We start from the raw sequence: 13171 nt of genomic DNA, 5'->3' as shown, positions 1-13171 counted from the left end.
TGACCACCAACGGTCATATTGCACAAATAGCCGTTTTTTTTCAATTTACAAAACTAACCTTCTCTAACACTATAAATACCCCCCTCCCTCTTCTTCATTTCAATACTCAATACTCATTTCTCAATCTAAATTTCTCTCAATCTCCAATTTTCAAGACTTCAAGTCTCAATCTCAATTTTCAAGTTAAATCATGCTTCGTACGGAAAGAGTACGCTTATTTGTTTCGCAATACTATGGAGTGCTTGAAGAAAATGAAGAAGGCCAAATATTAAAGTGCAAGAACTGTGGAAGAGTCTTAAATTTTCGTTCAGGGTGTACCACAGGCATTTTAAGGAGGCATATAAAGTATTGTGTTGAGGGTATTTATCCGCAAATTCGTCTTTAAGATTTTTCAACAATTTGTGTTATTTTAAAATTATTAGACGTATTTATGCCTCATGTTGTACTTTGTTATTAATTTATTATGCATGCCAATTTAGTTTTACTATTGTTTTGTTATTTTACTTTTTCGTCAAGCACTTTAATAATTAGATTTCTATATTATATATACTACATATATTTATATAGCCATGCATAAGAGCAATTTATATATATACATACATATATGGTTTAGAAAAAATTGCCTTAAATAAAAAAAAATTAAAAAAAAAGCCCGGAAATAAAAAAGCCCGTTAGGCCCGCTAAGCCCACGAGCCCGGCCATTTAGCCCAGGACCATATGGGCTTAGGCCCGTCACGGGCTGGTCCCACCCGTTGAGCCCACGAAGCCCGGGACCGTGAAGCCCGGGACTACCAGAGCCCGGGACCGCTAAGCCCAGGCCCGTTTAGCCCATTTAGGCCCGGGCCCGGCCCACCATACAGCCTTAGTAGAGACAAAGACTGAATTTCATCCATTCGAAAAAAAAAAAAGCACACAGAACATACCTTTTTGATACTTACTTTATATCCAATTGCTGAAAATAAGGAAACATCCCAACTAATGTGTTTGAGAAAAAATTATTAAAGAAAGGAGAATATGCTCCGTTAGAATTGAGACGCACACATGGTTGTACCATATTGCTTTGGGAGGCATCCTTCTGGATGCAAACAAAGCTAGCAAGCTTATCTGTGTCAATGATGCCAAGAGCAAGTCACAATATGAATTTTCTTTATCTCTATTCATTTTCTCCTACTTCTCCTCTAGTCTTTCTTTATTTGTACTATATTGCTTTGGAGGGGCATCTATCAATAAAAAATTTATAGCGCGATTGGACATAAATTTTTTTTCCCTTTTTTTAAAAATTTTTTCACTTTTTTTCGAAATCAGCGTTTGTTCATAAAATTTTCAATTTTCACTTGAAGATGCATTTTGGAAATTTTTAATTTTTTAAAAAACTCCAAAAACCTGTTTTTCAAAATTTTCACTCAAATCACTCACAAAACTTCGAAAACAACCCAAAATTATATTCATGTCCAAACACAAATCAAAATTTCAAATATCATTTTCACTTGAAAAAAAATTTCACCCTTGTTTGGAATTTTACAATTCTGATGTCCAAACGCTCACTTAATACAATAACAGTATGATCGCGATCTCATCCTGACATTCTCATCATCATAGTCATCATCATTTGGATGTACTATTTGAGTAGAATGGGCAACAATTAATGCAAAAGAATCAATGCCATGCACATCTTACTCTACTTGCATAAGTGTCCAATTCCAAAAATGATGCATAATAAAGGGAAAATGCCGTACCATATTGGCTGTTAATGGAGGTACCCGAACTTGTTAGAGGGAGCAGTCATTGATTAAAAGCGATGACAGAAGAAAGCCTAGCTCTCACTTATTTTACACCTTCCAGCTTGTTTGGATGGTTGGTATGTATCATTTCATAATATATCGTATAGTATTGCATTGTATTATATTGTAGTGTATTGTTTTGATATATATGTAAAAAAAAAAAAAGAGATTGTCTTTAACTAAAAAACTTGAAGCAGATGCAGAGAAGCTAAAAGAGATATTCTGTAGAAGGGCTTATTTTATTAACTGAAAGTGACGTGCCTTTTATAGGCTTACAAGCTCGTAAAGATAATATCTATCCATAACACCCACTTGACTAAAATCTAGGAAATGACTAGAAAAACAGCAACCAAATTAGAAAAAATAGAAACTGACCTAAAGACTCTGTCAACTCTAATAAAAGACTTATTCATCTCACGGTAAGTAACTTCATCTAGTCAATAAACTTAAAAGAGTTTTTGAATCAATTCCCAACACTCCCCCTTGATTCAAAATCACATACATAACATAAAGTAATTGTGTTTTGCCGGAGGAAGTGCTTTAGTAAGAATGTCTGTTACTTGCTCTTCAGTGTTGCAGTGCTTCAACTCAATCAGCCCCTTTGCAACTAGTTCACGAATGAAATGATGTCGAATGTCTATGTGCTTCGACCTTTCATGAAATACAGGATTTTTGATCATTGCAATTGCTGATAAGTTGTCACAAATGATTTTTGTTGCTTCCTTTTGCTCTTGGTAAAGATCTGTAAGTATCTACCTTAGCCATAATGCTTGACATGCTGATGACGTGGCTGCAACATATTCTGCCTCTAAAGATGACAACGCTGTTGTTGCTTGTTTCTTTGAGTTCCAAGTAATAACTGCAGAACCAAAAGTGAAAATTCCCAGAGACACTCTTCCTATCATCTAAAGATCCTGCCCAGTCACATATCCGAAAATCCATACAGATTAAAACTAGAACATCGAGAGTACCATTGTCCAAAATTCATAGTTCCTGCAACATAGCGCAAGATTCTTTTAGTTGCTCGAAGATGATGCTTTGAAGGTTTATGCATAAACCTCAAAATAACTCCAACATACAATGATATATCCGGACGGGAGTGAGTCCAATAAATTAGGCCTCCAACTAAGCTTCTAAAATAGCTTCCACCAACTTTTTCAATACCATCTTCAAGTTGCAGCTTCTCATTTACATTCATAGGAGTTGGCACTGTTTTGCAATTAAGCATATTGAACCTTTTGAGCAAATCAATGGCATACTTCCTTTGTGAAATGAAAACTCCATCTTCTCCTTGCTTCACTTCAAGTCCAAGAAAATAGTGCAACAACCCCAAATCTGTCATTTCAAACTTCTTCATCATGGAAGATTAGAAGTCACGTATAATAGTGTACGTTGAGCCCATATATATCATATCATCAACATACAAACATACCAACAGAAGATCATTTTTCTCATACTTCTTCACATATAATGTTGGTTCATTCTTACTTGTTTCAAATCCATTTTCTCTGAAATAGGAGTCGATTTTGTTATACCATGCGCGCGGAGCTTGTTTAAGCCAATAAAAGGCTTTCTTCAGCTTGTACACTTTGTTTTTCTTTCCTTTCTCTACATAGACATCTGGTTGGGCTACATAGACTTCTTCTTCCAAGTCGCGTTAAGGAACGCAGATTTAACATCAAACTGATAAACCTTCCATTTTAACTGTACAGCTAATGCTAAAAGGATTCTTACTATTTCAAAACGAGCAACTGGAGAGAAAGATTCGTCAAAGTCAATACCTTATTGCTGCGAATATCCTTTTGCTACCAATCTGGCTTTATGTTTCTGCACACTCCCATCAATATGATATTTTTTCTTGAACACCCAGTTTAATCCTATAACATTTTTGCCATCTGGAAGATCCACCAAATCCCGTATTCCATTTTTCCTTACTGCCATAAGCTCTTCTTCCATTGCACACCTCCATTCCTTTTTTGTTGAAGCTTCTTCAAAGCTAGCTGGATCTGCACCAAATAAAGCAAAAGTACATGTTTCATAAATATCTGCAAGTAATCTATTATCTGTGGAGGAGTCTCATTAGAATCATCTGAGTCGGGCACAATCAATGCTGAGCTGCTTCCAACTGGACTGATGTTACTGGAACTTCCTGAAGAGTGGCTTGGTCTATTAACAAAAGGCTGACTTTCTACTTCACTAGAAAAAAACTTCATCTTCCATTACAACTTGTGAACATTTACTGTTGCTTTCCCATTTCCAACATGAGTTTTCATCAAATACCACATCTCTTCTGATAATCACTTTGCCATTTGTGGGGTTATATAATCAAAAAAGTTTGGATTCGGAGCAATATCCAATAAAGATGCACTTCTCATATTTTTCATCAAGCTTTTGATGATGTTGAGAATTTATTAAAGCACATGCAATACAACAAAAAATTCTCAAATGACTTACCCACGACTTTCTACCTTTCCAAGCTTCAACTGGTGTTTGACCCATGACTGTTCTTGCAGGAGACATATTGAGCAAATAAACTGCAGTATGAATTGCCTCAGCCCAAAACTGATTTGGAATATTCTTGCTCTTCAGCATGCTTCTGGCCATCTCCACTACGGTTCGGTTCTTTCGCTCAGCAATTCCATTTTGCTTCAGAGTGTAAGGTGCAGTCAATTCCCTGTGAATGTCATTATCTTCACAAAACAACTTAAACTCTTGAGATACAAACTCACCTCCTCTGTTTGTACGAAGAACCTTAATTTTAGTACCAATTTGGTTCTCAACCAATGCCTTGAATTTTTTGAAGTTTGCAAAAGTTTTTGATTTGAACTTCAAAAAATATACCCAACTCATATGACTATAATCATATGTGAATAATAGAAAATATCGATAACCAACAAGTGATTACGTATTCATAGGGCCACACAGATCTGCATGAATAATTTCAAGACATCTAGTAGCTCTCCAAGATTTTCCTACAGGGAAGGATTTTCTGTGTTGCTTGCCATATATACAACCTTCACACACATTTTCAACAGATTTTATGTTTGGCAAACCATGAACCATCTTATGTTGACTCAACAACATCAATCCATTCAAATTCAAGTGTCCATAACGTAAATGCAACAACTTAGATTCTTTAAGATTTCTTTCACTAACAACCAATGCTTGTTCTAATTTTGAAATTTCAAGAGGAAACATTTTGTTCTCTGTCATATGAATACTTGCTAAGATTTGACCTGTCTTTTTATTTTTAATAACACATAAGCCATCATCAAACAAGACAGAGAATTCACTATTTAATAATTGCCCAACACTTAGCAAGTTATGCGCCAAACTAGGAGCAAAGAGAACATTTTGAATAAGTTTTACTTTACCTTGACTCGCTGGACAGCCACAGTACCTTTACCTTCAACATGTATTTCCTTATTATCTCCGAGCCAAATTTGCCTCCTTTTTGTCTCATCTAACTCTCTAAATGCTGACCTTTCTCCAGACAAGTGATGGGAGAATCCACTATCAATAAACCAAAAACCAATCTTATGATCCATGATAGTAGAGCGAGCCATAAAAAGCATGCTTTCTTCTTGTTCTTCCTCTGCATAACTAGCTTGATTATTTTTGTACCAGCAGTTAGCTTCTATGTGACCGAACTTGTGGAGTTGTAACATTGCACTCCATTTCTACCACGTCCAAATTGGCCGCTGCCTCTACCATGTCCTCTTCCTCTAAAAGCACCTCTCCCACCACGTCCTTGTGTTCTTTGCTCTGGTGACTTCTCATTCTGAATTGGAGACTCTTCCTTAACTTGAAAAGCTTGTTCTTCATTCTTCTAAATCGACTTGTTGATTCGTGACTCGTGAGATTGCAAAGAGCCCATTAGTTCATCAAACAAAAACACAAATAAGTCTTTTGATTCCTCAATGGCTGCAACCACATGATCAAACTTTGGAGGTAAACTTCTTAAAACTTTTGCAACTACAGTTTCATCACTTACCTCTTCACCATACGATTTCATTTTACTTTCAATCCCAGTAACTCTTGATAAAAAGTCTTGCACAGATTCATTATTTTTCATAAATAATGTTTCAAAGTCGCGACGAAGAGATTGTAGTTTTATTTGAAGAACCTTGAAATTCTTTTTTCAAAATCAGCCACGCCTCTTTTGAGGTAGTTGCTGCTGCAATTCTTGAGAAAATCGTCTCATGAACAGCTTGCTGAATAAAGAACAAATCTTTGGCATCCTTCTTTCTGTCTTCTTTTAATCTCCTCCCATCCTCTGCATCCGACTCTTCCACATCAACGAACCCATCTTCAGCTAAGTCCCACAATTCTTGTGATAAACAAGGTCTTCATTTTGATACTCCAAAACTCATGCTTCTCGCCATTGAAGACGGGTATGAATGGTTGTGAAGAAGAGGAAATAGCATTTGTTGTCATACCTTTTTGTTTTTCTCAAATTTCACTCCCTCACGTTTTCTCTCCTTATCCCTCTATTGCCCAGTCAAAGACCGAACGCAGGCTCTGATGCCACAATGTAGAGAAAAAGAGATTGTCTTTAACTAGAAAACTTAAAGCAAATGCAGAGAAGCTAAAAGAGATATTTTGTAGAAAGGCTTATATTATTAACTGAAAGTGGCATGCCTTTTATAGGCTTACAAGCTCATAAAGATAATATCTATCCATAACACCCACCTGACTAAAATTTAGGAAATGACTAGAAAAACAACAACCAAATTAGAAAAAATAGCAACTGACCTAAAGACTCTGTCAACTCTAGTAAAAGACTTATTCAACTCACAGTAAATAACTTCATCCAGCCAATAAACTTAAAAGAGTTTTTGAATCAATTCCCAACAATATACAATATTTGGACAGATTGTATTGATTTTCGTTATTTCATGATGTCATGCACCAACAATATGAAAAATAAACTTGCTGTTATAAATAGAATTGTATTTAAGACGAATGTCTATATTTTAGAGAGATTTTAGGGTTTGTTACTGTGAGCACGGGATTTTTGCCCTAAGCAATAATTCCCAAAATTTCAAACAAAATAATTTCTTTAGTATTTTGTAATTTTTCATGAATTTGGTGGCATTTTTGATAATTGTTGCATTTTTATTTGTGCATTTTAATTCATATGAAAATACAAAAATATGCATTTTTGCATTTAGGATTTAATTTCACAATTTTAGTATTAATTAGGTATTAATTAATTTTAGAACAAAATTTAAAGAAAATTGCAAAAAATAGTTTCTTTGCACTTTTAATTGTTAATTGTTGCACTTATCTTTAAATAAAGTTTTAAGTAATTTTAGGAGTTAAATAGTTTAATTAGGTCTTTGTTTTGTTTTAGCATTTTATAAAATCAGAAAAAATATAAAATACAAAAATGAAAGCAAAACAAAATTGAAAAAGGGGACAATTAAAATAAAAGAAAGTGGGGCTTGATAAGAAGACCAAAACTGGGCCAAAATTGGCCTGGCCCAAATCAAAATCCCCTCAGATCCGCCTAATGAGCCCAAGACCCATCCCAATACCCGGTCCAACCTCCTTCTAATTGAAACGACGTCGTTTTATGGTCTTTGAATTAGGACCGTTGGATCTCACCAATCCAACGGTCCGGAACTAACGATGTTTAAGTGTATAAAGATGTCGGAATCTACCCCCCCTACCCCTCATTCCTCATCTCAGACCACCCCTGATATCGCCGGCCTAACGCCACCGTTCACCGCCTTGGACCACCACCGGAAATCGCCTCACGGCGACGGCCGGTCTCCAAACGGTCCCAAATTTACACCGCACCATCCTCTCACCCTCCTCTTTCTAAATCCCCAAGCCTTTTTCTTCGAATCATAGTCGATCTCTTCGAATCTTCAAATCTGTGGACGCCGCCTCCGCCGCCTACGGCGGCGTCGCTTCCAAACTCGTCCAAACTAACACCCCTGAACCGCCTTGTTCTCCTCTTTCCAAACCCCCAAACCCCGTCCCTCAAATCCCCGCCGAACTCCTCGAATCTCCGATCAAAGTTCCGACCAAAACCCTAAGTTCCCCAAACCTCACCAAATTGATGCCATGTGATCCCCTCACTTCCCTCATGTTGAATCCATCGTCACTCGCATTCAAATCTCACCGGAGATGTTCGAATTTTGAATCTGAGAAGTAGCAGGACTTTAGAAGTTAAAACCAGTGAGTTTCTTAAATTCTTTTAGGTTTTTGTTTAGTTATCTGATTTAATTTCGCTCTCATTATTGTTTTGCTTCATGAATAATCGATTCGAGTTTTTTTTGGAGTCAGTAATCCTTATCTGTTTCTATTTTGTTCATTTCGTCTGAGTTCTAATAATATACAACACGAATTTGTTCGTTTAAGTTTTGTCATCATAGTTCTTTGTTGTTAGTCAGTGTGCTAGGGTGTAGGTTTAATTTTGGAGTAAGTCGGTAGGTTTTCTTTCATTTAATTGATTCTGGTTTTAGTCTTTAGTTTTTGGTTCAAATTTGCTTTGATTATCTGCTGGTTTGAATATCGTTGTCGAGTGAGTAGTTCATGTTTGCCATTGATGATTCGACCCCAGTTCAATTTAGCTTGAATTGTTGCCTTGTTTAGTGAATTAGCTTAGTTTGGATTAACAATTTAGTTAGAAGTTCCATGTTCTGATCAATTGGCTGAGTAGTTAGTTCAACTGTAGGGTTTGTTTGGTTTTAGCTGAATTCCTCTTTTTTGGGTAATTAACCATGGTTACTACTAAGGTTAAGGGCTGGGTCAGTTAATTCTAGCTTGGTCAGTAATTTCAGGGGATGCTAAGGGCAGTTTAGGCATGGAAAAGGGTAGTTTAATCAGATTTGGTAATTGTTGAAGTAAAGTAAGGGTAGAATAGGAATTGTAATGGGCATAGAACCTTCTAGGATGGACTATAGTGCAGATTTCAGTAAACTTAGGGTAGTTACTTGTGTGACAAGTAAGAAAATAAAGGATAAAAATAGAATTAAAATAGGGACTAATGGGTAAAGGGAAAATCTGAAATTGGACCCTAAGTTCACCTATAAGTAGGCATTCATTTGCCTTGATTCACAAGTTTGGGAGCCCTCAAATTCCCCCAAAAAGTTCCCCAGATTTTGATGAGCTGAAATTCAAAAATTCATAGTCTTCACATTCTCTTAGATCTTAGATCTTTAGAAAAATAAAAAAGGGTATAGAAACGACAGAAAAATACAACAAAAAAAAAGCTCTGTTCTATTGATCTGTTAGGCTACTTTCGAGTTCGGTTGGTCGCAAGCATCTTCTAGCTTCAATTTGGGCACTGGTTGGTTTCTGGAAACTCCTGGGTGGTTTTTGAGTGGCTTTTTGGTTGTATGAAACTGGATTTTGGTTGTTTTCATTAGTGTTGTTCTTCTTCTGTTCACTGGGTGGCTGTGTTGCTGGAGTTAGAAATTGATTAGTTGTTTTCTGGACTTTGACTGCTGATCTGCTGTTACATTTATCACTGTTGCTGACCTATACTTCTTCTTCGTCTTGTTGTTCTATATATCAGGTACATATTCTGAACCTCAACCTCATGTAGAGTCTCAGTCGAAATGAAATAAAAAGAAGCACAAATTCATTGGAAGCCTCAGTTGTTGCAACAGTTTTATTTTAGTTTGTTTGAACTGTATTAGATTGGGAACTGTTTAATTGGATTTATTCCTGCTCCTTTGAACTGTTTGAATGTAATAACTAGACTGAATAAATCACTACTACTCCAAAGGTGTAACAAGTTGAGTACGAGTTGTAACTTATTTCATGATCAGACAGGTGAAATAGCTTGTGTTGGCTTTAGTTGATTTCCTATCAATTATTTCGCAAGTTTCACTTAAAAACTCAAAAGCATGCTAGAGCCTTAGTAGTTGTTCTCATTTTCGGTTTGCAATTAATGATACTTGACTAAACTGTTGTAGATCGAGTTGAGTTTCAGTAGGACTAAGGTCTCAAATTCAGAGATAGTTGATTATTTGAGTTTGTATATTATTTAGGTAAGAGGTACAACATGAGTATTGTAACTATAGGCATAAGTTTGTTAGTTTGAATGTGGGAGTTGAATTTGAATTTTAGCACGTTTGTTTACCTGTTGAAATCAATATTGCGTAAGCGTCTTCTTGGACAGTTTTGAGCGTCAACATAAGCGTTAACTGGACAATTCAAAATGGTTGTAGTATATTGATTGATTAAATTCAACTTTAGTCCTATAGCCAATATTACATCCTGCTTCAATTCACCCTGTGAATCTGGGCTCAAGCGTGAGGCCCAGACAGCTTTTGTCCAAACTAAACTTGAATAATGCCTCTTGGGCCTGGTTTCCTCAGCAATAGGCCCAAGCTGTCCAATCCTTTATGTTTTGAACAAATTGATAGGCATGCTTCATTCTTCACTTCATAAGTTACTGGACTTGAATTAATTTGAAAGTGAATCATAGGGTTTGGCTTTTTTTTTATCGCTATTAAATTATTAGGCTTATTTTTCTTTTATTATTAGAGACAAAGAAAAATAGAAAATCATAGTTACTTTAGGTTTGCCCTCTAATTAATAAAAGGAGATGAGCCTCATTACAAAAGAAAAAATATAAATTGCGGGGCCCTCAATAGCTGTTATAAAATACTTAAAATTCGGGTGAACCGTTTAGCGAATTTCACGGTTTTCCCCATAGATAATAAAAGCGTAGTTGCTTTAGGCGCGTATTTTAATAATATTACCTTCCTTAATGCGGGTGCACATTTATGTGACCCAAATCTAAATCTCAACGAAGTCGGAATGCGTCAAAAGCCACGGGCGCACTGGTGCGACGTAGTTCGAGACACATTTTCACGACGTTGAAATTCTTATCAAAAAGACATAAAATAAAAGCGGTTAAAATAAAAAAAAGCACATAGGTTAGAATATGTTTAAAAATCAGATAAAAGCAAATACAACAGTTGAGCGACCGTGCTAGAACCACGGAATCCGGGAATGCCTAACACCTTCTCCCGGGTTAACAGAATTCCTTACTCGGAATTCTGGTTCGCGGACTGTTAACAGAGTCTTAATTTCCTCGGATCGGGATTCAACCGGTGACTTGGGACACCATTAATCTCCCAAGTGGCGACTCTGAATATTAATAATAAATCCCATTCCGACTGTCCTTTAATTGAAAAAACTCCTTTACGCCCTCACCAGGTGTGGAAAAAGGAGGTGTGACAGTTACTTTGTGGCTAAGTCACTTTTTCCCTATAAAAGAGGGGTTCTATTCTATTGTAAATCATCCCAAATCAATTATAATTCTCTCTTTCTACTTTTCTAATCAATAATCTTCTTCTTCTTTTATTGTTTTATAACACTTGCAATATTATAAAGAAAAAGTAAGATACGAGGTAGAATTATGATATAAAAAGGTAGTGTAAAAGATAAAATAGTATTATTTAATAATAAGGAACGGCAAGATGAGAAAAAAAAGGAAACGACGTGTAAGGACCCGGCCGGTCGTTTCGTAATTTATAGCCTTGTTTCGCCCATTTCTACTTCCTTATGTGTTCCTCAGTTATATTTTAACATATCGTGTTGGTTGGTTCGGGTCCGGAGTGGTTTCGGTGTGGAATGAGACACTTAGTCTCCTATTTAGAAGCTTAAGTTGGAAAAGTCAACCGGATGTTGACTTATGAGTAAACGACCTCGGATTTGGATTTTTATGGTTCGGTTAGCTCCATTAGGTGATATTAGACTTGGGAGCGCATCCAGAATGTAATTTGGAGGTCCGTGGTAGAATATGGCTTGAATTGGCGAAATTGGAAATTTGGGCGATTTTGGTCGGTAGTGAAAAAATTTGATATCGGGGTCGGAATGGGATTCTACAAGTTAGGTTCGTAGCGTCATTTATGACGTGCGTGCAAAATTTCAGGTCATTCGGAGGTGATTTAGTAGGTTTTGGCGTCGTTTGCGGAATTTGGAAGTTTAAAAGTTCTTAGGCTTGAATCCGAGGGTAATTTCATGTTTTGATGTTGTTTTGAGTGTTCCGAAGGTTCGACTAAGTTCTTATGTTGATATTTGACTTGTTGGTATGTTTGGTAGAGGTCCCGAGGGCCTCGGGTGATTTCGGGTGGTTGATGGAACAAGGTTGGAATTTGAGAAATGCTGAAGATTGAACTCAGTTGTCATAACCGCACTTGCGGAGTGGGGACCGCAGGTGCGAGCACGTAGAAGCGGAGAGGGGGCCACAGATGCGGCCAATGTTGAGGTTGGCTGAGAGCCGCAGGTGCGAGTAGAGGAGCGCACCTGCAAAACCGCAGGTGCGATGTTGGGATCGCATAAGCGGTTTTTGAGGGAATAAGTGGGAACCGCACCTGTGATGGATTTTCCGCAGGTGCGGCGTCGCAGATGCGACTATTGACCGCAGATGCGGAAGTTCTGGGCAGAAAGTATAAATTGTGGACTTCGCGAATTTTGGGTCATTCTTCACCATTTTTATCCGGTTTTGGAGCTTTTATGAGCAATTTGAAGAGGGATTCAAGGGGGTTTTCATTAAGGTAAGTAATTTGAGCCCTTATACTCGCGTGTAAGGTAATTTCTCGTTGTTTAATCATGTAATTAGTGGTGATTAAGGGTGAAAATTAGGGGTTAGGGCTTGGGATTTTGGAGAGTTTGATTGAGGATTTGAGGGGTTAAATAGAGTCGGATTTTGATAAATCTTGTATGTATGGACTCCTGAATGAAAGCGCTTTCTAGTTATGTTATTTTTTTCGATTCCAAGACGTGGGCCCGGGGGCCGAGTTTGAGAGGATTTCGGGATTTGTGCCTAATTTGCTAGTTTTTCTTGTGGAATTCATTCCATTAGAGCAGTTTGATGGTATTGTTCTGGTTGTGAATAGATTCGAAAACTTAACTAAATATCTCACTTCATCCTTAGTCCATAACCTTAGGAAACAACCCAGCCCTCAACATCTGAAACTCATCTTTGGACCCGAATCTAGCATCATCAGACTGTATAAACCTGAAGAAGCTGAATCGAGCCACAATTCCAACCCAGGGTACAATCACATGATGTTTCACACAACTCAAATGCCCGTAGTAATATTTTCTGGCCATAATAGCTACCCAATAACATTCTGGATGCCGTCAATACACTTCACATTGAATAGAACCTTGATTCAGACCTCCACAACGCTGTCCAAGATACAAGAAACATGCAGAAACTCTTAACCATGCATGAACTCAACAAGCCAAGCAGCTCTCTCGTCCGTCAAGGGCCATTCACCAAATCTGAGCGGAAATAGCATCATCCTTCCAAACACTCCTCACCCCCAATACGATAGTGCGAATCTCAAGTCTAAGAACCTCATTTCAGCAAAATCAAGCATCCCAACTACAACTCTTCAGGGAACCACATG

At 37.2% G+C, this 13171-nt stretch overlaps 1 protein-coding gene across 1 annotated transcript; it reads right to left on the bottom strand.

The window, feature by feature from the left end:
- LOC109235918 (uncharacterized mitochondrial protein AtMg00810-like) lies at positions 2276-3123 on the bottom strand. The gene is made up of 3 exons (XM_019402162.1): positions 2742-3123; positions 2538-2640; positions 2276-2432 (listed from the first exon to the last, which is right to left on the bottom strand). Exons 1-3 carry the CDS (start codon positions 3121-3123, stop codon positions 2276-2278), a joined length of 642 nt encoding a protein of 213 aa, XP_019257707.1.

The sequence above is a fragment of the Nicotiana attenuata genome, chromosome 12, assembly GCF_001879085.1.
Source record: "Nicotiana attenuata strain UT chromosome 12, NIATTr2, whole genome shotgun sequence".
NCBI lineage: Eukaryota > Viridiplantae > Streptophyta > Magnoliopsida > Solanales > Solanaceae > Nicotiana > Nicotiana attenuata.
This window is presented reverse-complemented; position numbering and strand designations above follow the sequence as displayed.